Genomic DNA, 27192 nt, shown 5'->3' with positions numbered 1-27192 from the left:
ATTTGTGGTTCATTATATAATGTGGTTCTCCTAATGGCATTTGAAGGCAGAAAGCTGTGCATCATCCCTCTATATGCAAGGAGCTGAGGCATAGAGAGGTTCAGAGAGTGACCTCAAAATTGCACAAATTTACCAAGCACATATTTTTAAATCAGATCTATATGACTCCAGATAATACATTCTGTTGCCAAAGTTAAGTGTCCCACAGTGTCACTGACCAGTTTTAACTACTCCACCTGTGAAGAAAAGGTTTATGTCACATATAAGCCGGGCTCAGTGGCTCACACCTATAATCCCAGCAGCTTGGGAGGATCGTGAGTTCAAAAGCCAGCCTAAGCAACGGGAGGTGCTAAGCAACTCTGTGAGAACCTGTATCTAAATAAAATACAAAATAGGGCTGGGTATGTGACTCAGTGGACAAGTACCCCTGAGTTCAGTCCCTGGTACCCACTCTCCCCGCAAAAAAGATGGCACATCTAGGATCAGAGGGCAAGATAACCTTCATGAATTATCAGATTGCTGTCATCATTACCTATTCCCATTTCTTCTCCTGAACCCCCTTAAAATGGAGATATTTCAGATACCATGTGCCCCAGCTATCCCATTCTTTGGTATTTATAGAAATAAACTGAAATCAGCACACTACAGTGATATATGCATAACAATGTTTGTAGCAGCACAATTCAAATTAGCCAAGTTATGGAATTTGCTAGGTGCCAGTCCACTGAAAAATAAATGAAGAAAATATGGTATATATACACAATGGAGTTTTACTCAACCATAAAGAAGAATGAAATTATGTCATTTGCTGGTAAATGGATGGAACTGGAAAACATTAGCTAAGTGAAATAAGCCAGACTCAGAAAGTCAAGGGGCAAATGTTTTCTCTCAAACGTGGAAAATGGAGAGAAATGGGGGGAAAAGGAATAAAAAGGGGATCTCGTGAAAATAGAAGGGAGACCAATAAAGTAGAGAAAGGGGATTGAGAGGGGGTGAAGAACCAAGGGCATGGAGAAGGACTAGGGAACAAAATCAATCAAATTTTGCTACAACCATGTACGACTATAGCACGGTGAATACAGATTTTACATATAATTATCATGCATTAATTAAAATAATGATAATAATAATAATGGAAGGGGGGCACACATAGTAGAACAAGTAGATCAGGGAAGGGAGGAGGGAAGGGAAAGGCGAGGCACAGGGGAATGAATTGATCAAAATAAGTTATGTGCATGTACAAATAAGGCATAAGGATTCCCACTATCATGTAGAATTATGCACCGATAAGAGAAATGATTTTTTAAAAATGTAGATGAACAATAGACAAGGACATACAAGGGAAATAAGAAATACTCTAATTCCAGAATTTGACAGCAATGTTGAAGGAGGGTATAAAAAAATGTATTTCCCACTTTAACCTCCTTTTAGATTAATTTATCATTTACAAAAAGGAAGAATTTCTCTGAATGAGAACACAAAATAGGACCATTAACATGGAGGAATGGCTGCTGAGAAGAGCTAATGACTCTTTTCAAAGACAAAGTTTGCCTCCTTCACAATTTTGAACAGCTTATCACACTTTGCTGGTCAAAAGTTCGACCATCTATCATCTCAGCAATTCAATGCACCCTCTTATTTCCAACTTAAGAGCCATAATTCTACTTCTCCGATTTGTCATCATATAATTACAGGCTAAAGTAGGCTGACTCAATAAGTAATGCTGTCTGCTGCAAGTTAATCACATGGACCACGTGACGGATCTCAAAGACAAATTTGCAAGTACTACATTATACAAGTACTTTGTTCTTACTATCTTGGGCCATGTTCATAATTCATGCTGCAAAAACTTTCAAAATAAGAGGATGGTGTGAAGAAATGATAAAGACAGGGGGCATCTAAATTTTGTTCCCAACCATGATCATTGACTATGTCTAATGTAAATAGTATGCATGAAAGAGAGGTATACTGAAATTCTTTTCTTCCTTGTAAAAAGTGAAATGATCTTTCCATTTTGACCAGATGGTGATTAAAAAATATACATAAGAAATGTGCACTGTATCTTGATCTTTGAGAAAACTTATTTGTGGAACCAGGCAAGTGTCCATACCAACTTGCAATCAGTCAATGAAATTAACTTTGAATTGATTAATGTTTGGATGAATTACTCAAACTCGCCTTTTGTCATTGAGATAAAAATGCTGTTTTTACTTAATTTTGAAGATGAGTTTCTTTGACTGATTAATTAGCTTGATGTTGTGCCAACATAGCCTCAAAAGATTCCTACTTAATGACCTTCCCGATTTTTAACATTCTAGAGAAGTCTGAATAGGAATTTTCTGCAAGGAATTTTCAAAGTAGGAGGCTCTGGGCCCTTTTATGAACTTTCTATTGCTGCCATCCCATGTGATCAGAGGGATTTCTTTTCTGAAGATTAAGAAGTATCAGAGTGTCTTTTACTGAGCACTTACTACATGGCAAATATTGTGCCTATTTATTTCATACTCAAAGGAATCCTATCACATAGGTCTTTTAATCACATTTTATAGAGGATGGGTCTCAAACTCCATGAATTAAAGCAATGTGTAACTCTGAGCATGGTCCTAATTATATGTTTCATAATCCAAGTTCAAATCTATTAAAATCACTGTGTCTTTGATGTTCTGACTTTTATATTCACATTTGTCCTATCAATATGTGTCCATATTTTCTGGGCCATTTGATGGCTGGGTGAGACTATCAGATCATAAAGCACATATATGAAATGGAGTGTTAGGTACAAAGTCTTTCTTGATTCAGCATCTCCTTTGAGTCCTCTTCATTTTAATCTCTGATCGATTGTTAACTATTTTGCTTAGTAGACAATTCCCAAAGTAGAATGAGCTTTCTAGGGTTTCCAAATCTCTTACCCATCTCTTTCTCAATCTCATGCTTCCTCTTCAATAAGTAAAACTTAACACAGATAATTAGAGTATCTAATTCTCAGTTATACTATAGTTTGTTTATTTTTACTCAATGGAAACTGAGACCTTAAAGAGAGGGAACTATCACTCTTTTACACAATGCCTAGGGATTTTATCACTCATTACCTGCCTAGATTACTTATTTCTACTCTGCAAAAGATACAGGTAATCTGACTGATCCAACTCTAGGATGCTCTTTGGACCTTCGTGATGGGAGACCATAACCTGGAACACTCAAATGTCTGTTGCTTCCTGCTCTATGCCTTACATTGGCATGTTTCTACTAAGTCTGTGGAATTTCTTTTTCTATCACATGGCAAAGGATCTACCCTGGCAACAGGTAGGTATTAAAAATTAAATTTCTTTCTCTACTTGATGGCCTTAAACCAATGTGGTCTTGAATAACATAGAACTTCAGCCACAATATGAAGCAATGTCCTGGCCAATAACAGAGTGGTACCTGATTGACCTGCTGCCACTACTACTTGTGTTTTTAATAAACTTGGCAATATCACTCAGGAAAATGGTGACTGTGCAAGACAAAATATGAGCATTACAGTGCTCGTATACATTAAAAGACAGGGGTGTCTTTTAACTATCTAATTATGGCCCTCATCCCCAGTTAAATCCATTATACACATTATAATTTGCTTTGCTACAAGAGCCATATTTTAAGGGGTAGAGAAAGAGGAGGATAAGAATGAATCAAGAGCCATGGGGGTTGTTTTCACTGTATTGAATATGAATTGCTACAGACCACCCTAGACAAGAGCACAGATTTCTGAGCTGGGAATCTCTGGGGTCCCAATTCCTTAAATTTAGAAATATCCTCAAACCATTTTGGCGAACACAATCCTGTGCTGTGTTCAAGGTCCTGAATGTCCACTCACCCGTGCACTCTGCCCTGCAATGAGCTGGTCATCCTCCGTCTGAACGCTTGTCCGGCTACGCACGTCGTAATCTTCCTGCTCAAAGTCAGAATCATCTTCTAGTTCTTCTGGGGTCTAAATATTAAGAAGAAAAAATGTTACAAAAATTTGAATTTAAAATCTATAAACTTCACCCACATCCACAAACTTTTTCATTGCAAAAGCTAAACTAGCCTCCAGGAAGCAACTTACAGCTTCTTACATATAGTACATCCCTGTGGGTGGCTATCAGCTGGAACAGAGTCAGAAAAAAAATCATGCTGCCCTAATTCACTTGCTTTAAAAAGTTTATTTTCTTTATTATTTCCTCCTGCAGGTGTAGCAAGTCTAAGTTTGACTCTTCACATGACGTGATTTCTAATTTTGAGAAGAGTTTTATTTTTGTATTAATTCTACCCATCCAAATCTATGATAAGATAGAAAATGAGAACCAATAGAAAAAGTTACAACTATACTTCTTCTACAATGCCCTATTTGGTCCATCCCATCTCTTCAGCTCTCAATGGGAAAAAGGATCAACCACCTCCAGGCCAATGGCTTGACCTGGTGAAACATCTGGATTGCTCACTAAGCCATCAGAAGCAGAGGTTCAAGTATAGTCTTCAATCAGGACAATGTTGCCTGAGTGCCACGTGACCATGAGCACACTCTCTCACATCACTCAGCTCCCTCCTCTGTAAATGCATGTTAATAGTGGCCACTTCTATGACTGTAGTGAAGATAAATGATGTATTCTCTATAGAGTATCTGGCATATAGTAGACATTTTTTAAAAAAAAATCCTTGGTATCATTATTACTTAGGAATTCAAAATAAATTCATCCAACAAATATTTTTAAAGTGAAGCTAGCAGTTTCTACACATTCACTAAGGATTAAAAAACTCACATATAATGTCAATTTCAATCAGATCAGCACAGTGTAATAGGGATCATTCTGTATTTAGAGATGAGAAGAACAATGTTTGAAGTAGTTTCAGCAATGGGTCCCATGTCCCTAAAGTAGTTAACAGAACCAGCATTTAGCTCTAAATAGTCAAGTGTGTCTAACTTCAAACACACTCTTCTTTATTAATTTTTGTAGTAGTTGTTGTTTTTATACACTACAACTTAGGCAAGAACTGGAGCTATAAAATGGCATAAAAGGAGAAGAGAGCCTTTCCAATCACATAGTCTGTGTTGAGGAGAAAGATATGGAAGAATCCACAAACCAAGCCCCAAAACCAAACAAAAACAAAAACAAAAAAATCCTCCCCATCTTTAATGGAAGTAATACTAATTATACTGCATTAAACAGTACCATATGACTGTCACTGTTTTCTCTAAGTGCTTTATTCACACTAACTCATGAAGTTTCCTGAACACTCCTATGAAGTAGACATGGTTTTCTCCATTTCATAGGCAGGGAAACTGAGGCAGAAGAGGTTATGACATGTACAAAGACTTCTAAGTGAGTGGATTTGAGGCATCCACCCTAATGCCGTGTTGACTCTATTAGGAAAAGCTCAGAACATGATAAAGATGGAGCACAAAAAGAGAGGACACCAGCGTGAGATTCTCAAGTCCGCTGTCACCCATGAACTTCCAGTTGACTGGAGCAGGGCCACCTTCCAGGGCTCTGTCCTTGAAAAGAACAGAACAGACCACAAGTTGTACTGATGATGCAGTTTCCCATTCCTCATCCAAAAGGCCACATTTTTTTTATTCTGTTGATTTCTTTGGCTACCTCAGTGTAATTAATCAGATGTGGTTATTGATGAAGCCTCAAGATTGGTCAGACAGGCGTAAAATGGGGTCCTGGGTGCCAATATCACATTATGCCTAGAAATTTTTCCATGTTTTGTCATTATCACTTTTATTTTTCCTTTTCTCTATCAACCTTATTAACATTCAGTCAGTCATCTACACGTGTTCCATTTTCTTTCATAGGAATATTAAGAGAATGGGAGGAGAAAGAGGTTCTGTTCTATTCTATTAATATTCCATTAATACAATCGGGGGTGGGGTAAGCAGAACCAAATAACTGGTTGTATTTTTATTGTGGACCGAGTATCCTGGGATCATTCCTCATTCTTCTGGAATGTACCGTGAAACAATTACAGCAAGTTGGTAAATTCTACTGACAGATGACATGACAGGATTACAAGCACTTTTCATCATTAGTTCTTAAAAGGAGGAGAAAAGTAAAAAGGAAAACCTCAATCAAAAAAAAAAAAAAAAACCCTGCAGACTGTGACAGTGCTGAGAATGTGATAGTACTGAGTCCAAACATTTCAGTGAGCTGTGCATTTTACGAGACAAGTCAATGACAAACACAACCTGGCAGTAGAAGGCTAATAATGATAAGCTCTGATTCAAGTGACCACGGCCCAAGAACCAAAATAAAGAAACATTCTTAAATGAAAAAAATAATAACCTGGATGTGGACCCAGGGGGCCTGAGTGATTTGGGCCTAACTTTGCCACTCATAAGCTGTAAGTCTTTGCCAAGTCACTTAGTTTTGCTGCTTCTGAGTCTTACATAAAATGGAAATTACAATTGTTATTGCTTTGCCTACCCCACGGGACTCCTAAACTCAGATGTATATGAAAATGCTTTCCAAACTATAAAACTAAACTAAATTTACAAATGATGGTGATCATTAGTATGCTTAATAAAACAACACATAATAACCACAGCAATAATAATAATAGCAATTGTTTACCACCCACTATGGGACAGATTTTCAGCTACAGGTTTTAATCCTTACAATGATTTAATGAATAAATTTAAACCCTTTTTGTTGGTGGTGGTGGTAGTAATGGTGTGTGTATGTGTGTGTGTGTGTCTGTGTGTGTGTGTGTGTGTGTGTGTGTGTGTGTGTGTGTTTTGTATTTGGTGCTAGGAATGGAGCCCAGAGCCTTACACTTGCTAGGCAAGTGTCCTATCAATGAGATATATCCTCATCCCTTTTTTAAAATTTTATTTTGAGACAGGGCCTTAGTAAATTGCCCTATCTGGCCTTGAATTTATAATCCTCCTGCCTCAGACTCCCAAGTAGCTGGGACTACATCCGGCTTAATCCCCATTTGCCAAATGAATGAACAGGCTCAGGGTCTTTAAGCAAAATTTCCAAGGTGTCACACATCAAGAGGCATAAATGAGGAACAAGCTGAGGGTTCCATCACAAATACCATCAGGTAAACAGAAAAGTTTAAAAGATTTTCATGTGTCTTAATCATGCAGCAAATCCATCCAGGTCATTCATACAAATGGTCCTGTGCGCATGTCGCTTGTGAACTAAGTATTAATGTGTGTCCTAGTCATGCTTTTGTTTTTCAAATTGTTGGATTTTAAAAGTATAAGTGTTATTTTTCAGTTGGTCAAGGACTTCCATAAATTAAAGGGGACAGTAAATTAGAAAGGGGGCTCAAAGAGATCACATTTATATTATTAGACAGACTGATAAAGTAAAAAAGTCAACAAGAGGTGTAGCACACAGGAATAGAGGCTAGAGACTAAGGGCCAAGGTCAGTTCTACACTCTGGTGCTTCCAGGGGAGCCTTTCACAGCAAACAAATATGACTTGGGGGTCTACTCCTGGTTCCCTGGTGCTACTACCATCTAACGGTTCAGCTGTGAAAGTGGGTCTCATCTGTAAAGTAGCACAAAGCATTCAGCCCCCAAATTATCTCCTGTCTAAATCAATAAGATTAACTTGTGCCCATTACCGAGGCCCAAGGGGATGATGGGATTTAATCACATCATCAGTTCACAGCCTCTGGTGCTCCATCTCTATAACACCTCTCTTCAGAAGCAAAACAAGAGCATGCTGAAAGATTCAGAATCCTTTCACCTGAACATGTGAGTAAAATGTAATAAGGACCATTGAAGAAAAGCTCACATGTATATGAGAGTTTCATGGAAAGACATATAGAAAATACAGTTGGCAGGTGATTTGAGGTGATACACAAGATTTTCCAACAGAACTCTACACCACTAAAATGGGATGCGAACGAAAAACTAAAATTAGAGATCTAAAGAAAATATGTGAAACTTTCCTCAGTCAATTGGCCAACAGCATCTGGAACTTAGATTACTCTGGAAACCTCCTAACCGCTCTCCCTGCTTTGACCCTAACCAGAATAGCCAGAACACTCCTTTTAAGAACTGAATTAGATCATGTTATTTACCACTCAGAGCCTCCCATGGCTCCCATCTCCTTCAGTGTGGTCCTCAGGCCTCTAGCCAGCTTCTAACTCCAGACTTTGCACTTGCCATTCCATCTTCCTGAAATATGCACGCCCCCGCCCCCCCCCAGATACCTTGTGTCTCCTTCCCTTCTCCTCCAGGTCTCTTCTCAAACGTCAATCACTTACCATCCTCCATAAAATCACTTACCATCACTTACCATCCTCCATAAAATCCATGCCTACCTATGCTCTGTCTGCTTTTTACCACCCTGGTTTTCACTGTGGCACAATATTTGGCATTAAATATGTTTTTTTTTAATTCTCTGACTCCTACCAAAGGAATCTAAATTTCTAAATTCCATGAAGATTGGGATTTTTGTCTACTTTGTTTGCCTCTGTATATAAGGCAGCTCTAACAGTGTGGGACATCCAGTAAGCATTCGACAAAAACTTCATAAATGAATGATCAAGACTGAATTGCCACTTTAAAAAAACATCATTTTAAATTAGTTCTAATTAATTAAGAAAACAAAACTAGGAACCTTATGAGACCATGTTGATTAGCTAGGTTATAACATTTTACACTAAGTAAGATTTTTTCACATAAGTGAAAGTTTCTAAAATCTTTTCAACCTTTTATTTTCAACTTATGACAAATACTCTGGCTCCAATTTTGATAATATTGTGGACTTACTGAACAAATTCTGTTTAGTTGGATCATTACATAAGCTTCCTCCCTGAAGGATGAGGAAAAGACTTGCTTCTTGGAACCTACTAAGTGTTATATCTGTGGTAGTTCTTTATTAGCTCAGTGTATTTGTGTTCATTGGCAGCTAAGGAAACTAAACTACAGAGAAGGCAATTAGTAAGCTGATGACCCAAAATTAGTTAAGCCATAAATTTCAAACTTTACTATTTCATGGTATCCTCATGGTCTCAGTAATGTTTTTATACTGTGTTAATTCTAAAAAAAAAAAAAAAAAAAAAAAAATGAAAATCCTGAATAGTTCTTTTAATTAAGCAGTTTAGTACAAGAAATTTACCCATCTTTGTAACCTATCAACTAACGCTGGATACTTTTCAAACCAGAGAAATCAAATGGACACCAGCTGATTCTTGGGATTGATTTTAAACACAGTGGTCACCATATACCCAGTTTCACAAACCCAACACACCATAAAAAGCTATGTACCACCTAATGCCTGAATCATAAACTACTTCCAGCCAACATTTTGCACAGATTCTAAGAGGCATCTGTATATTATACTCACAACTCTAAATAGACTTGCAGCACTCCAGGGGACATTGATTGGTACACAGTTTGGGAGATGTAAAATTGAACTACAGTCTTTTTCTCGGAACACTGTCCCAGGCCCTATCATTTCTTTGGCCTGCCTTTGAAAATATCATATATAACTAAATTAATGGATTCCATTGATGAAAGTGTAGTGAAGAGACACCATTGTAGACTTTCCTGGGTCAAGGAGCAACTCCTACTTTGTAGAATACAGATTTTTCTGATACTTAGGACATTACCACCTTCTACCCCACCTATTCACCTTAGTTTCCAAAGTTAAATGTTTAACTCTGTCTTTTAAATATATATGTGGTCCTCATTACTTGAAGATTCCCTATTGGTGGATTTGCCTCCTCACTACAATTAATTTGTAATACACAAAATCAATGTTCATGGTGCTTTTGTAGTTATCCCAGACATGCGAGAGAAAGTGAAAAAATAAAAATAACAAAAATAACTCACCTAATGTGTATGTTCCCAGCTAAAGCCAAACAACACAGTGCTCTGCCTTCTTAGCTAAGCTCCCTTGCTGTGACTAAGTATTGCTTTCATGATCTATTTAGGGCCACACTTTTTGTGCTTTTGACTTCTATGTGACAAATGGTCCCTAAAAGTAATGCTGAGTTATTGTCTAGTGTCCCCACGTGTAAGGAGACTGTGATGTGCGTCACAGAGAAACCCCCTGTGTCATTCAAATATGAGTTAGTGCAGGGCCTTGTGGCACATGCCTGTAATCTTAGCAACTTGGGAGGTTCAGGCAGAAATACTGCAAGTTTAAAGCCATTCTCAGATATTTAGCACGACTCTATCTCAAAATAAAAAATAAAAAAAGAACTGGGGATCTAGCTCAGGAGTAAAGTACCCCTGGGTTCAATGCCCAGTACCAAAAAAAAAAAAAAAAAAGAGAGAGATAAAGAGAGACAGAGAGAGAGAGTCAGTGATAGTGACCCTGGTTCAATATTTATGCATCAGCAATATATAAAGAAGTTGTCTTTAAACCAAAGTATACCTGAAACAAGGCCATGTCAACACATGTGGTGAAAATGTGACCAGAGGCTTATAGGAGCCTAACTCTGTATTTCCCCTAGGAGCAATAGTTTAGTATTCATTAATTCAGTGTTTGGTGAATTTACAGAACTTAACTACTGCAGATGATGGGAATTGACTGTATATTATTCTGCCAGAATTGCCTACTCATTTTTCCACTACCTTATGAGGATCATCAGAAAATTCCCATGCATCTCACAGATCACAGAAGGTAAATCTCATCAAGGCACAAACAAAAAAATAGAATCAAGAGGTAGAAGAGTAGACCTGCTCCAGGGGAGATGTAGGGTCCTGAAAGGTGAGGCTGAACACTGGAAGGGCAAGCACTGCCTACTGTCGAGGGTTGCCTGGAGCTGGCTTGGAGCACTCAGATACCAACATCACCATTAAATATGTATTGATTGCTGAGAGGCAAGGTGATGGGGAGTTTGACCCTTCAAGGTCCTTTCTGCATCTGCCTTTGTTTTTTTAAAAAGATTTCTTTCTTTTTAAAAGTGTAATCAAGACTTGGGAAAGGGGCACAGTCAGGTTTGCTGAGCAAGAAACAGCTCCTACTCATCTCACTGTGTTTCTCTTCTAACTTTATACATTGGGATTTTTTTTAAGTACTGTACACTTAATAATTATATTCAAAGAAGAAACCAAGAAATTATTTAAGTACAAAATGAAACCGTTCAAGTGTTGAATGGATAGCAATTTTTAAAATAACAATTTGTACATACAGTATATTTCTCTCTTCCTAAATTTTAAGTGGTGTGAAATCCTTCTGATCAACTCACTTGAAATGTTGAGATGGAGGAATGACACTTCATGGGACAACGATATGGCATTTTATCTCAAATTGTGTTTTTTTTTTACAGCTCATGAATGAATAAATGAATGATGTCTATAAATTTCTCAGCTTCTCAGATAAATGGTTGTCACAAAAATCTGAAGGCTAACAAAGCAGAAAAATGGCAAAAGAGGGAATATGTCTTGAGGATTGTAGTGGGGTTTAGTGCCGAATGCTTTCAAAACATAACTCTCATGGTCTATTACCTTATTTCACAAGTTAGTAGGTAATAGGGAAAATGATCTAATTTGTTAGGGGCTTAAAAGGCTCCAATTCTTACATCTTTTTTTTCCCTGACACCTTCCTATCTTCCAAAACATCTCTCCCCACTTGAACACACACACACACACACACACACACACACACACACACACAGTATTAGGCCCTGTGCCAAACAAAGCAACATAATGAAAAGAAAGAGAGAGAGAGAGAGAGAGAGAGAAAAGACAGCTGTTCCTTTCCCAAATTTCACAGTCTAGAGAAAGTAATAGACATAAAAGGAAATGGTATAATAAATACTATCACAGGCAGAAATAGGTATAGGTCGTTAAAAGATAGGGTAATTATTGTGAAGGGTAAAATGTGGAGAGAGGGCATTCAAACCAGGCCTTGAAAGATGATAAGAGCTTCACAGGTATAAGAAGGGCAAGTGAAAACCACAGGCCCCCAAATTCCAAATTTGAATTCCATGTGTTTTAGTATAATGAATACTGCCTGATACAGTTTATCTACTGGGAGCTTTGGGGATGGATCTGAAATTCTTCTGAAAGAGACTGCTATTTAATATGAAAGCAGGTATACTGATCTAAAGGTGAGAGGAGAAGAAGGCATTTGGGATCTGAAGTGGCAGAGCTGGTGATGCTTCAGCAGGAGCATGGAGGTCAATAAAGGTCTAATTCTAGATCTTTCTAGCCTGCTCTGCTCCAGGCTGCTGGGATTGCTTCGGAAATGCTGTAGATGCCATAGTCCAAGGGAACTGTGCCTAATGAGTTCAAGGACATCAGGGATTGGAGAAGAATCAGCACCACATATGAAATCCTCAAAGAACTTGGGTTATGTTGCCCAGAAGGGACAATATTTCATAGATTGTTCTCGAAATACCTGAGGGGCTACATGCAATGACCTAGGTGGCTGTTGTAGTACAAGTAGGGTTTTCTGTTTGGTTTTGAAAAGGGGGTGTTGACTTAGATGCTGAATGATTCCTAAGTGTGCTGGACAGATACCTGGTGGTTTCAGTGATCAGTCACAGAGACAACAGGAGGTTGAGGGTGAGGACAGAGTCAAGAACTGCCTCATGCAGTGTCAGACACTACTACCTGGAGCTAGAGAGCGCTTTAAATGTGACCACGGCAACATGTTGAAATGCTGGGCTAAATAAAATATGTGATTAAAGTTATAATTAGTGACACTTGTTACTCTTTTCTAAATGTGTATATTAGGAAATTTTCAATTAAAAAATGTGGGTCCCAGGGGCTGTGGATGTGGCTCAGTGGTAGCGTACTTGCCTAGCATGTGTGAGACACTGGGTTCAATTCTTAGCACCATATATAAATAAGAAATAAATAAAGGTCGATCAACAACTAAAAAATTAAAATTAAATTTTTTTTAAATGTGGGTCCTGTTATATTTCGGTCAGACATCATGTTCTTGGAGTCAGGACAGCAGAAGTCCCCTTCCCATGTAAATGATAGTAGTCATAAAAGTATCTGTCATTGAAGCTTCTGCATATGTACTTTGAAGAAAGGGTCCTATGGCTAATAAAATTTTTGTTTGATTATACTAAATCTAAGGTAAAGTAAGGAGAAAAAAATAAGGAAGGGAAAAAAATAAGGTAAGGAGGAAAAAATCTTTCTTTCTTTTTTTTTTCACTAAAAGCCATTTATATACTGATATATGTGCAATTTGGATTTTTAATTTTGTGCAGCTACAATAATATTTGATAATAATATTTATGATGCTTTCATGAACAAAAGTATTTTACAAAAATAGATATATTTCACTATACCTTAATAAAAATGGACATGTACATGTATCATTATTTAAATGTTTATTTTCACCTCTGGGTATATTTTACCAATATTATTATAAAATAAATCATATAACATTTATTAATTTATATTTATTTGTTTGTACCATATTTATTTATTATGTTATTGTTGTATACATATTGCTGGTTAATACAATCTTTTTTTTTAAAGAGAGAGAGAATTTTAATATTTATTTTTTAGTTTTCGGGGGGGAAAAATCTTTCAATGCAATATTATGCAGAGGTTAAATGGAATGAGGTAAACTGTGTCTTAGATTAAGGCATATTTTAGGTGAACAAAGCAAACTTTGTTAAGAGCTTAAAAGTCAATTATTTAATATATATTATATATTAATACATGTCATGTAATATATATTTTATATGTTTTTTCTAGTTCTATGTCTATGTATATTTACTTCAGTTATGATTTGGAAGACACATCTGACAATACAAGTTTTCGGTGGGCAGTTAGTTGTGTGCTGGTGGAGAATTGATGTGAAGCAATTTATAATGCTTGCATTATTTTTTTTATAAGGAAAATGTAGTTATCTATGAGAATAATGCTACTATACTAACACTAATACGCTGAGTAATCTTTACTTCTTTATAGTCCATGAGCCTTGTAGGAAGAGAGTGTTAGTAAGGGGCAATTGAAAAGTACCTGGGATACTCCTCAGTTGGTATTAAATTTAGAAAATGCATGCAAGAAGCAGTCGGGGCATAAGGCTGCAAGATATTCAGTGCCTATCTAGGCTTGCTGGAATCACTTATTCCTTTTTAAGTAAAGGGTCCACCTGGTCTAAGTAAGGAGCCAAGCAATTTACCAGGTTGCAGTGAGTAATTAAAAAGCGAAGACGACACTTGGGATCCCTACTAGAAACTGAGATCAGCTCTGTGTTACAGAGGCCTCACATACCCGGATCATCAGCACAGCCTTTCTGATGTCCCGAACACCGTCATACACCAGGCGAGAGGCATCGATGAATTCATTCTCCTCAAATGGCTGAGGGACGTTGGCACTCAGGGCTTCAATGGCAACCTCGACTTGTTCAGCAAAGCGTGGCATCACTGGGATAAACAGAGAGAAAAGCAGTAGATGAGGCCATCTTCTCTCATTGCAGCCCTTGGGCAAGGGGGTAGACCCTTCCAGCCAGATGGGGTTGGTCCAATTTAGTCATCTTTGTGGCACTTACCTCTGTGTGGCAAATAAAATGTACACCATGCATGGTGATGTTTGCAAAAATGAAAACTTTTATAACCCATCCAAGGTAGTGTGGTGTAGCACAGGAGTATAAAGTACATGTTATGCTAACCTGAGCAGAATTCCACTTCTGCAGGTTACCAACTGTGAAACCTTGGCCAAGTTTCCTTAGCCCTTCTCAACCTGCTTTTCTATAAAATGTAGTAATATCTTGTGCCTGGATTCAGTGGGGGATAGTGCATACAAAAGCTGGATGGAATCTAGCCTATAAGAAGTATCAACAAAAATTTAATTAATATGGTAAACAGCTGGTCTTAACCCACATGGCTTCACAACAGCATGCAAATGAAATGACCCAATACATTTCATTTTTTTTTTTGTTGGAAATGCAGAAATTGAGACATGGTGGTGGGAGATGGGATTGAACGGAGGCTGTGAAGGACTCATAAGAAGAAAGAGGAAAAAGACAGCACAGACCAGCAGAAAGACCCATTGAGAGAAAACCAATGGACTTAAAGGAAATTTTTCCCATTTTGCCAGGATCATTTTAATGTGAAATAAAATTTGCATATGAGTTTTTAGAATGATGACACCTCTTTCTTCTCACAGGGACACCTTCAACTCCCCCTGGAGATTTGCAGAAAATAAACTTAGTGGAAAGTCTGTAATACTTCCACTGACGACTTAAAAATTGCTGCTGATTCACTGACTCTTGAAAATTGTAATTCTATTTTCTCAGCTGTTACCTTGTGACAAGCAATTAGGAAACAAAAGCCAAAAGTACAATTCATTTTATTTACAAGGACAATAAAACAGAAACATCATCCATCTATTCCTGTTTCTGAATCTTCAGGCTTCATTCCCTCTTGACACTCATTTTCATGCTCTGCAGAAACTTTATGCATCCATTTAATACTGAGAAATTCTGCTAAGTTACTCTACTCTTTAGGGGAAGAGTGTTCAAGATAAAACATCCTAAGAAAAGTGTGTTTCTACCAAAAAAAGTCAAATGTAAAAAAATAAAATAAAAACAGAGAGAGAGGGTTATAGGAAAACAGTAACCACTCTTTTAATAAACACTATCAAAACCAAAAGCATGTATGGAGTAAATTTCCTTCTCTGTGTGAATTATTATGACGAGTTCTCTATACTATATGAATTTTTTTTTACTTGGGCTTTTAAACTATCTTTAGATGGAAAAAATTTGGAGAATATGGAACTATACTGATGCAAATATTAATCACATAAAATTGAGGTGATTGATATTCCAATTATGCTAATTTGATCACTATACAATTTATACACATATCAAAACATCACACTGGGCCTCATAAATATGTCCAATTATTATTCCAATTAAAATTAAATTAAAATATTTGAAAACTATATTTCTGAAACCAATGCATTAAGCTCAACTATTTTAATTATTCCTTTATGTTGTGAATAAACTTTTTCTACATGTATGAAAAATACAGATAAATGAATTTCACCTCTTTGACCACAAAATAGATTTTTTAAAAAATGTATTTGGCATGTAGGAGTGAATATTTTTCATAAATAAATCTGCAGATTCTTTTTCTTTCTTAAACTGAAAATTCTGAGTTACATGAATTCCATTCTATTTGATGGTTAAGCTGCTTTAATAATGACCATCAACGATTTTTTAAATTGCTATACTGTCAGGTAACACTTAGAAGCATAAAACTGTTTGCCTCTATTATATAGCTAATAAGGATTAGTACTCTTATATGTACACAGGATAGATATACTTTCAAATCAATAAAGAAAAAAAAAAGTTGACAAAGGCAACCCTCAATTCATAGAAAAGAGTCCATATACTGATATACTGTATACTAATATGTGTACAATAAGATATTTTTCTTCACTAATAAATACAAATATAGTAACATTGAAAATGAGTTTTTCATACATATTGGTTCAGGCAAACAAATTATAAATGGGACCTAATTCAACTGCACATTTTGGTGAACACTTTTAACAAAATCTAGTAAAATGAAGCTTTCCACTCCCAGATGGTGAATGAGGACATTATCTAGGGCATTGCCGAATATTAACTTCTACAGAGATGCTGATTAATCACACTGAGCAACCCTAGGCTGGAGTCACAAGAATGTCTTTATGTCTCTTGGTTACACTTATTCCTTGTTAGGTTATATATTCTAGGGTTACAAAGAAGAAAATTATATAAAATTTCAGAATGGTAATAATTGCTTTTCAGAGTCCTGTCAACAGGCTACAACCCAGTCTTATTCTGAATCCTCCAAACTGAGGGGGAACTGTTGTGAGATGTTCACTCCAGATGCATGAGCAATAATGTCTGGGACAAAAATGAACCAAGGCATGCAAATTGGGGGTCAGCCAGTATATTAAAGTAAGTCCTAAGGTCAGCAAACTGAACAGAGATGATTATTTGTGGAAAATTTAAAAATACACAAAAGAGTCTTGTGCATATTTTAAACATTTAAGCATTTGTACATGTTCTCACATGTCTTGAAAGACTATGCCACCTTACATATAGCGTTCACCTTTGAGAGGGAAATGAAGGTCATCATTTTAGTGTCTGTTCTTGTATCTTTGAATCTTTTTTATAATTCAAATATTTTAAATGAAATAAGTTATTCTCAAAGTTGTACGTTTCCTTTTAGAAGAAAGGCTCTAAAAAACAAAGTCCTTTCTACGGTCAAAACATTATAGAAGAGCACTAAGTAGGGAAGTCCCTTAGAAATTGGAACTGTGGTAAAGTGTTTAGTATTCTACCTTCATAAATGTCATCTAGAAGTTGAGTCAGGTAGCCCCCACTGCCCAGACCCTGACCCCCATGAACATATTTCTATCCACATGGCGATCTTTCTGGAGTCTGAAGGGGCAACAGCGGGGTTTGCTACTTCTGTTTTCCTTGTGCAAGGTCACTCTGAAGAAGAAATGGGAGGCAGAAAAACAGTAGGTGACAAGGGACAGGGAAGATAATATCTAGAGGGACCCTTTTCACAAGAAGCTCTGAAATGCCAGGTCTGGAGCAGGGCACATTCTATTTCATCGGCATGGAGCCCAGCACCTCTCGGTGACATGCTAGGGCGCAGGTAACAACTATGGTGTCAGTGACCTGGCACTGTCAGAGCAGGTAGAAATAAGCCATTTTATGAAGGTACTAGAACAGAAATATCATCAATTTTTCATGGAAAAAAAAGACAGAAGGGGAAGAAGATCTTTCTCTATGGTCTAGTCCTAAGTACATTCAAAGTTTATTTATTTAGAACCTTACTATTTAGGACATTACTACTGCTCTTAGCCTGTATAGCTTTTCCATTTTGTTCCTCTTACTCCTAGTTTAATTTTATTCTGTTTTGCTTTTGAGAGTGATAAGTCAGAAAAACAAGAGTTTATAGAACAATGATCCATCTTGGTAGAAACCTATGTATTAATTTAACTATGAATTCTTGTACCACATTGGTAGTGTCTGAAAAATTACATGCCCCCCAAATAATTCTGAGATGGAATTATATATTAAGAGTTATATATTAAGAGTTTCTGATATAGGTTTATATAAATAGAATTTTATTTCTACTTTCTGACGTGCATCCAAAAATGTGGGCAAAACTTTGTTATTGTTGATCAAAAATACTGAATTGCTCTTAATAGCTTTTATCCTGAAAAGGTGATCAAAGTTAGAAATAAACTTCTAAATTCTAGCTATACTTTTGTATGCAGACTGCACACTAGGTCACAAAATGATGGCATTCCAGGAGTAATGAAATCAGAATTAAATGTGCATATAAAAATCAAGGTCACATCATTCCAGTGTTGATGGAGATCCTAAACCATAGGTAAGGAGGTTCTAAAATGAATCCTCTTGAGAGACTTCAGAGGTGAAGTTTCAGAGCACAGGGTGAGTTAGTCAAATGAATGAGAAGTTGTGCTAAAGTGCAAGTAGGACTGCTGACAGGGAAAAATCCAAGGTTAACTAGAGGTAGTGGAGATGAACCACCAGCCAATCCCATTGTCTCTGAGAAACTGTCTAAAAAGCCCTTGCTCCGACTCTAAACATTCCAATGTACTCTAAAATCTTTCATGAGTTACAGACACATACAAGCATCTGGCATCTATAGTTCATCTCTCTCCTGCTTGTTTTACCTCCTATTCCTACATATACTCAAGTGTTCCCATTAGATTGAATTATGCCTGTGTCTCAAATATGACATAAAGACAAAACATGCCAAACCAACATGCCCATAAATAATTTATTCTCTTATGTTGAAACACATTTCTCTTTGGTCAGATGAACACCTCCTCAACTTTCAGTCTTCAGTTTAGAATTAATTGCCATCTTCAATTCTTACATATCCCAAAGCGTACAGTTTTCCACAATTTTATAACACCCTAATTACATGCATGCATGCAGTCGCTCGTGCTCGCGCACGCGCGCGCACACACACACACACACACACACAATTACAGTACTTAGTACATTAAAGTTGGCTGGCATTTCAGTATGTCGACTATTTTGCATATGAGTCACTTTTAGGCAGAGCCCACAACTTCTTCTTCCTTTACATCTTAAGTCTTTGTTATCCTTTTGTCACAGAGAATCTTACCACTGGAAGAGAAAGATGATGGGATGAAGGAAAGAATTCTTTTGTCATCAAGTTTTTCAGGGATAAAGTGATGAGTGTCACATTTCACATTTTCTCCCTTTTTCTGCCCATCATTCCATCCTTTCCCTCTGTTTACAGTAGGCCAATTCACCCATTATTCTTTGAAAAGGAATTGGGAGTACAACCATATTGATTCACTACCAAAAAACAGGTCTTATGGGACATCATGAAATAAACTGAAAACAGTACCCAATGAATGGTAAATCTGAAAACTAATAAGTTGTTACAATTTGTCTTGCAAATTGAGCTCCCTCAGTTTTATGCCCTTCTTTCTCCTCAGCAGGGCCACATCACCCTTGTGACAGTGCTGCATGGTTTATAAGGAATTTACTATGAAATCTATCTTCAATACAAAATTATATGAACTCACTTCTAGAAATTTTCTTTATGTCTTGATTGTCAAAAAGGCCATAATAGATATTGTTTCATTACAAATTTATTAGGTCCATAGGGAAAAGAATTTTAATTAAGCTAAAACTTGGGCTAGGGATACAGTTCAGTTGTAGAACACTTGCCTATCATGTGTGAGATATTGGATACACACACAAAAAAAAAAAAAGAAAGAAAAGAAAGATTTCAAATCCAGTTTGTCAAATAAAATACTCTTTTTAATAAACCTCCTAGCTTAAGCTAATATATTCTTGTGAGGCTATTTTCCTTCTATCTCACACTTACACCACTTTAATTATTTAATTTATGCTAGCTGATTGATTTTAAATCTTGAGTAAAGTATCCTCAAATACTTTTTAAACATGTGGCAGAGACAATGTAGAAATAAAACTTAAGCACTCTGTCTATATTTAAATCTTCCTCTGTCTAGACCAAAGATACACTGGCTTTGTTCCCTCTTGATACGGCTTCTTCAGGTTGGAAGATGTTGAACAGTGGAATCCAGAAGCAAAGGCAAAATAGCCCAACTCAGTCTGCTCCTTATTCCCTTGTGACAATCCGTCAACTACTTTTCCCTCTTCAGAAAAACCACCATGACCATGCTGGACAGTCCTAGCTCTTCCATCCTGTGTGCATCCTTGGGTATTCTTTCCTCGTCAGTCATCTCTCTGTGGGAGTTCCAAAAGGCTACTATTTTCATAAATTCATGTTTGGAAAATTATAATGTACATTTCCAACATCAAAATCAAATTCAAGTTCCAGAAGGCCATACATAACCCATGAGCTGAATTGTTTGATAAAAGATGAAAAGGATGGCTTAGAAAAAGGAGAAGAAGAAAAAAAAAAAAAAACAGCAACTCTAAATTCCATTCACGATAACCACCCTAAGAGAATCAGGGAGCATCCATCTGCTCTTGTCTAGACACAAACTCCTTTCCCCAAGGAAAGAAACTGCTGGCTTGGAAGGTTTTCTTATAGTTTAAAATAAGCATCTCAAAAATAATCACAAACGGTTTATAACTTAAGAGGAAAGATGGCACATTTAATTCTGAAACTTGAGGAATGAATAAAGAATTGAGTGTGATGCCTTATTTAGCTTACAGTGTTTATCAGAACCTTGCTTGATAAATACAGTTTAATTTGGCATCAGTGGGGTTTAAATACTTAGATGGCGTTAAGATGTAGTAAAACACTTGCTAAGAATTCCTTACATGTGATGTTAAAGATTCTGATTTTGATTATTAAGTATATAATTTTAAAAGGGTTAAAAAAAAACGCCCTTAAAATAAAGCAATTTGTCATTATTTTTCACTTATATTAATAAACATATTTGGCCTTCAACTCCAATCAAGGCTAGAAGAAATGAAGAGGCAGATTTAGATCTAAAGGGGTTAAAATTTAATTAAAAAATCAATACATATGACACAGGTCGTAAGATATATGCCAAATTAAACTGTATTTATCAAGCAAGGTTCTGATAAACACTGTAAGCTAAATAAGGCATCACACTCAATTCTTTATTCACAATAGACTTGTTAGGGGACAGACAAATGTGAACAGTAGGAACACGAGGCTAAGGGAATAATTCTACAAAAAATGGGGCCGCTGTGCTGACCCTCCACAATTTACCTGCAGCCCTGCTGGCTTAAGAAGACAGGATATGTCACATTCCTCAGCAAACTACCTGTTATCTACAGGAGAAATACAGACATGAAATAATGTTGATAGGAGGAGCCCAAGTTACTCTGAAGAGGGAGACTTTTGTGACCCTTTTCACAAACCAGATCTCAAAACTCAGGGAGATAAGGATAACTCCTTCTAACCATAAAATCTGAAGGATTTATGGTGAATCCTCCAATTAGAACTGTTCAGCATGGGCCAAGGTGACCCAGAGTTGTTATGGCAGTGGGGACTGGAAAGTCTGTTGTTACCCTGCTGTCAGTCAAAAGTGGAGAGGTGGACCTGGGTGGGACTGTCTGGAAACTTCTCTGGGATCCCTACAAAACTGAAGTACAGGAGAGCCATGCTGTCCCCTCTTCTCTCTGAGGGGACACACTCTCTCCCTTAAGAGTGTCCTTTTTCCCGTTTCCTATCCCTTCTAATAAACTCATGCCTGTTACTCAGAGCAACGTGTCTGAAATCTTTCTGACTTGATTGCAAAAAATGGGGTTTGAAGCGGCGGGGGGTAGGGTTCTTCATGCTGCCTCATTTTCCCAGAGGTCCCCAGTCCTGAAACTGATTGACTACAGGAAAACAAACATATGCATTAAAATAGGCAATATGCTTTGTGCTTCACAGTATGAGTGTATTTGGTTATAAGGTATTTAAAGAGATGTTTAAGTTAAAGTGAGGCCCATTATGGATTATCTTCATCCAATCTGATTGATATCCTTCTAAGAAGAGGAAATTTGAACACAGAGAGACCCCAAGAACACAAAATCAGACAGAGATGAGCATGTGAAGAGACAGCAAGAAGGAGGTCATTTTTAAGCTCAAAAAAAGAAGGCTCAGCAAAAGACCAAATACCGAATGATCTCTCTGATTAAGGATGTTGATCCATAATATGCAGGGTGTTGGAGATAGGAGGATTAAATGAACTCTAGATAGGGCAAAGGGGAAAAGAGAAGGGAAGGGGTAGGAAAGATGGTGGAATGTGATGCTCATCACTACATGTAAGTCGACAAGTACATGTAAGAAGAAGGATGTACTCTACTGTTAAGGTCTGTAAACAAGTCAGGATGGCACCTGGTATTTTGCCCGAGAAAAGTTAGAGTCTGTAAAGAAGTCTGCATGGTGCCTGGCAAAATGCCAGAGGGAGTGGTTTGTGAAGTAACAAAAGCGAGCCTTTAAGTGTGGAGATTCCTTATTGGTTGACTGCTGTATCTATTTTATGCTAATTAGATAAGCTGTGTAAAATGTATAAATACCACTCCTGTCCTACAATAAACGGCTTCCACTCCTGCTGTATCAAGGTACACAAGTCATTCGTCACCCCCCGGTTATTTTGCTGCAGCCGGACTGCGGCACTCTACTTTGTGTACAACCAGAGAGATGAAAAATTGTGCTCTATATGTACGAATTATAATGCATTCTGTTGTCATATCTAACAAATCAAAGTTTAAAAATTTTTTAAGAAGAGAGCTCAGGAAATCTATCCTATAAATACCTTTATCTTGAGCCTTTAGCCACAAGAATGATAAGAAAATAAATTATAGTTGTTTAAGCCAAAACAAACAAACAAACAAAAAACAGGCAATAAATAAACAAATGGACAAATGCAGAGTTTGAAATATGAGGCCATATATTGGAACCAAATGAATGTCACAGATAATAAAGGTAATGGGTGTAAGGAATGGGATTGGAATTTGTTAAGATGCAGGTTTTATGGGACAGTTAGAGGACTTCACTGATAAGGAAGAAATTGGCTAATATTAGAAGACAAACCTGGGAAGGATGGGATCTTAGGGTCACTTTGACCATGATAAATAGAACCTCTCTGGTTCTTATGTCCATCAGTTATTTCTGGTTATCCAGCTACATTTAGAAGTTTTCATCTTCCATTATCAAAACAATTTCTGGAGTACTCCAGTGACATACTACATGTGCTTTCAAACAAGTGCCTGTCAGTATATTCTTCACCTCTTGAACTGAAGCACCCATCATTGATATGGCATATTCCCCTCTGTGAGAAGCTTGGTGATGGGGCTACATACTACTTCAGTTTGTGCACAGAGCATCCTGGCCTCTACTGCCAGTAGGCACCAGCCCTCACCCTGCTGAACATGACATACAGGATCCACTTCTTCTCTACTACCAGCAACATGGATGCTAGTACTGGTTCCCTTGAAGGGACAAAGAAACACCACATATGTGCAGTTCCCAGGACTCTGAAGCCATGCTATGATACATTGCAGGTATGCATATTTATATCTTTCCTTTTGTATTTTCTTTGCTAATGGACACTCTTTGTTCTGTGTCCCCAAATTTATAACACATAAATATGTGATGGTGAGCCATCCTATGTCCACCCTAGCCCATCTGTACTCCGTGTTGTGTATTTTATTAATAGGTTAAAATTGTGCATCTTACTTTCTCTTCATATGTTTTATTTTCTGGGGTGATTCTTCAGGCCCCGTGCTGCATGAGCTGCACATGTCTGAATTGTCACAGAACACATCATTTACAAACAAAACCATGTAGAAAAATCAAGTTTCAGGTTTCTGTATGGTTAGGGTTGTCTAAGCAAAAATGACTGGTGACCTGATCCAAAGGACAACTCAACAGAAGCCCTAAAAAAAAAAATAACTTGGAGGGAGGTTCACAGTTTTATTTCCTCCAAGATGTTTGCTTACATTTCAAGGGGGGATAAAACCAGGAACAATATACTTCTCTCCCAAGAGTTGTGCCAATCTAAGTAGGGCCTTTTCTGGAAGGAATATGGTTATAACAAGAGGCAAATACTTTTCTCCTGCCCTCAGAAGGGAAGGGGCAGCCAATTGCTATGTAACTTCCAGGTCCATAATTTTATGTTTCTTTTCCTGTAGTGCAGACTCCTCTGCATACACGGAACCCATCATCACACTGTCCTGACAGGGAAAATGGAATGTGGGGAACTGATGCTGTCAACAAGTTTATGCTCTGAGCCAGAAAACTTCACGTGTGTTTTTAGAACAAAGCAAATAAATAAAGATATTTAAAATCCTTATCCATCAGCTGTCTGGGATAACGTAGACTGTATAGGATTCAGTCATATAGAAAAGGCATTGAGACAAACTACACGTTGCCTTTTTAAGGGATATTAAGTGATTGAAATTTCCTTCTCATTCTTTCTATATTTCTGACTTCCCACCACCATGAACATCAAAGCCACCAACAGTCACATCATTTCCTCCATATCACTATCATTTTGACCTTTCAGAAAGAAATAAAATACTTTACACCAATAGTAAGGATTATATTAAAGCACATTTAAAATATATTAAAAGGTCTAGGCTGAGCAAGCTCAGTCATTACAGCTTCTGTAGAAGTTCATTACTTCCATAATCTAATTTCAAGGTCAGTCATGGAAAAGTGACTTAGACTGGAACAGTCCTTCCTAATCTATAATACCTAACTTTTTTGTCTTCCCAATAAGTTGCCCCTACCACCTTGTTCTAACATTGATATTATTTCCCTCCGGGCATCCCTTCCCCCAATCCAGCCACAAGGATAAGGCAGATGGCCCAAATCCGTACAATTGTAAAATGCTACCCTACTGTGAGTCCAAATGCAGGAAGGATGCCCCAAAAGTCAATCAGATTGCTCCCCTTTGAAATGTAGAAAATGGAAGGGAAAAATTCTCTCCACTTATTTAGGAATCTTGGGCTGTGAGCCTGAGGTTGCCAATGAACATATTCTCTACTAAAAATAAAATGTGCAATATCCCAATGGTTTGTGTTCATTTAATCAATGCATATATATTAAATGCTAATTGTATGATAAAAGCCTTCTAAGCTGTGGGTTCACACAGAAGCACCTGCCTCTAGGAACTGAACCTGCTTATGCGTGCAGCCTTTTACACTGAAGAGGAAATACGTCAAAAGACTGAGAGTTCTCCATTTCCAACTGAGATCTGAGTTAGCATTAAAGAATAAGTTCAATAAACAGATGTTGAGAAGGAATAGGAGGAGGAAATGAAGAACATTATAGGGAGGATAGTGGGAGCTGTGTAGATGTGTTCTGACAGAACAATGAAACACCTATCCAGATGGAGCAGTGGGTTTATACACAGGATTCACAGGCCCTATGAGTTCCTATGGAGAGTGGTCACCAGGAGGCCAGGAACAGAGATGTGCATACATATTCTAAGATTAATAATATTGGCCATCCTTGAGTGATCAAACATCAAGCAATACACCAAACTGTATCCCAGAGGGATCAACTAATTTGTTTAAGATGAAAGTTAGTTGGCAGGCTACCATAGGTTCACTCTATTGCATTGAACTGAGCTAAAAGGACCCTTCAAAATTATTTCCAGCTGAGTGCTTCCTATTTGCTGCTCCTCTTACATTTCCTATGTAAACAATACAGAAAGGAGGTCAACAATCTCCTTTCCCTCTTATTAAACTTCAGGTTCTAGACCTTGGAAGTAAAAATCGTACCACTGGTTTGGCCCAGGTGTTCTTCAAAATAATGGAATTTTAACCTCTTCATCCAGAATGATCAATAACAGAACACTCATTTAAAAATATTTTCATCTTAAATATCTCCTTTTTTGGTCCTCTAAAGAAGAAATGTCTGGCAGAGTCTCAGAGCAATCTCAACCCAATAATGGTCACATGGTCACAAATCTGCAACAGCTATCAAATTTACAAAAACGACATTTGAATATAATCCATTCAGCAAAGAATGAACAACTCTATGGATATCTAAATATGATGTCACTAATATATTTTTACCCTCCTCAGCCTTCTGCAGCAACCTGACTTTGCAAATGAGATCTCTGAAGATGAGTCTGGACAAGCGTGTACTAACTACCAAGCCGTTGGCAATCTGTTATAAATTCAGGTTTTATTGAAGACCCCATCAAAAACGCTATGTAAGTATCTATTGGGTCTGCTGTAGATCCATTTTACTGCTATGTTGGTTTCCTAAGAAATAAATAGGTAAATTTTTACATGATGCTGTCCTATAATTTTAGCAGACTAGTAATCCATGAAATTATTTTTTTACATTTTACTTAGCATTCATATCAACACAAAAAGCCTTCTTATGTCAGATACTGTCTTTACCGAGGAAGGAAAATAATTCATGGAAAATAAACCACAGATGGTTTTGTCACTCTTCCTAGCCACTCACGGAAGGCCATCATATCACAGAGTAGGAGTCCTCCTTTAGTGGACCCACCCGGCAGTCACTCATGTGCATAAACCGGGGCTAGGCAGTGTTGGTGATCACCTTCTGCAGCAATATCTGGTTTAGCTAAGCACCCTGCCCTTTTATAAATACTTCTCTGCAACACACTCCCACACCACGCCCTTCGCGACTCTGTGTCTTTAGTGCACAGGCTCCATTTTGCCCTACTCAAACTTTTCTCTATTTGGGGTATTTCTTTACCATAGGCTAGTGATTCACAGTGGGTGTTGTCACCCCCAACACAGGAATCTGGCAATGTCTAGAGATGATTTTTGTTATTAGAATTTATTGTGGGAAAGGCAACAGATGCTACAAGCATCTAGTGGGTAGAGGCAGAATCTAAGCATTCTGCAATGCACAGGAAGCACAGGCCTCTAACCCCCAAGAAAGAATTGCTCAGACCAAAGGGTCAGTAGCACAGCTCAGGGTCTGAAATCAAACAACTCAAATTTTAAGGAGGGAAAAAAAAACATATAACAATTTATTTGTTTTCTTTTTTCTCATCTTTCTCCTTGTCTTCTCCTTCTTGCCTACCAACCCTTTGTTCTCTCCCCAAAATCAAATGTACTCTCATGACATTAGCTAAGTTTATAAGAAAAGTGATCAATTCAAATAAAATATTAACCCAAAGGCAGAAATTTGGCATCAGTACAGGATTTGGCATATGCACAGGAGTTTTGATTTTGAGGCTATATATCTCCTTAGCATAGACATTCACACATTAGAACTATCCTTATATTACTGTAATTGATTGATTCTGTGGTCTTCCTC

General features: G+C 37.3%; 1 protein-coding gene across 4 annotated transcripts in view; it reads right to left on the bottom strand.

Moving 5' to 3' along the window:
• Positions 1–27192, bottom strand: part of Ctnna2 (catenin alpha 2) — a 940372-nt gene that overhangs the window by 56356 nt on the left and 856824 nt on the right. For all 4 annotated transcript variants that reach the window (XM_076833066.2, XM_076833065.2, XM_076833068.2 and 1 more), the window contains 2 exons: positions 14180–14331; positions 3854–3967 (listed from right to left, as the gene is read on the bottom strand). In XM_076833066.2, the coding sequence (XP_076689181.1) occupies positions 3854–3967; positions 14180–14331 (266 nt within the window). The remainder of the gene's footprint in view (positions 1–3853; positions 3968–14179; positions 14332–27192) is intronic.

This window comes from Callospermophilus lateralis, chromosome 14 (genome assembly GCF_048772815.1).
Source record: "Callospermophilus lateralis isolate mCalLat2 chromosome 14, mCalLat2.hap1, whole genome shotgun sequence".
Taxonomy (NCBI): domain Eukaryota; kingdom Metazoa; phylum Chordata; class Mammalia; order Rodentia; family Sciuridae; genus Callospermophilus; species Callospermophilus lateralis.
The sequence above is the reverse complement of the archived record's forward strand: the minus strand, read 5'-3'. Positions and strand labels throughout refer to the sequence as shown.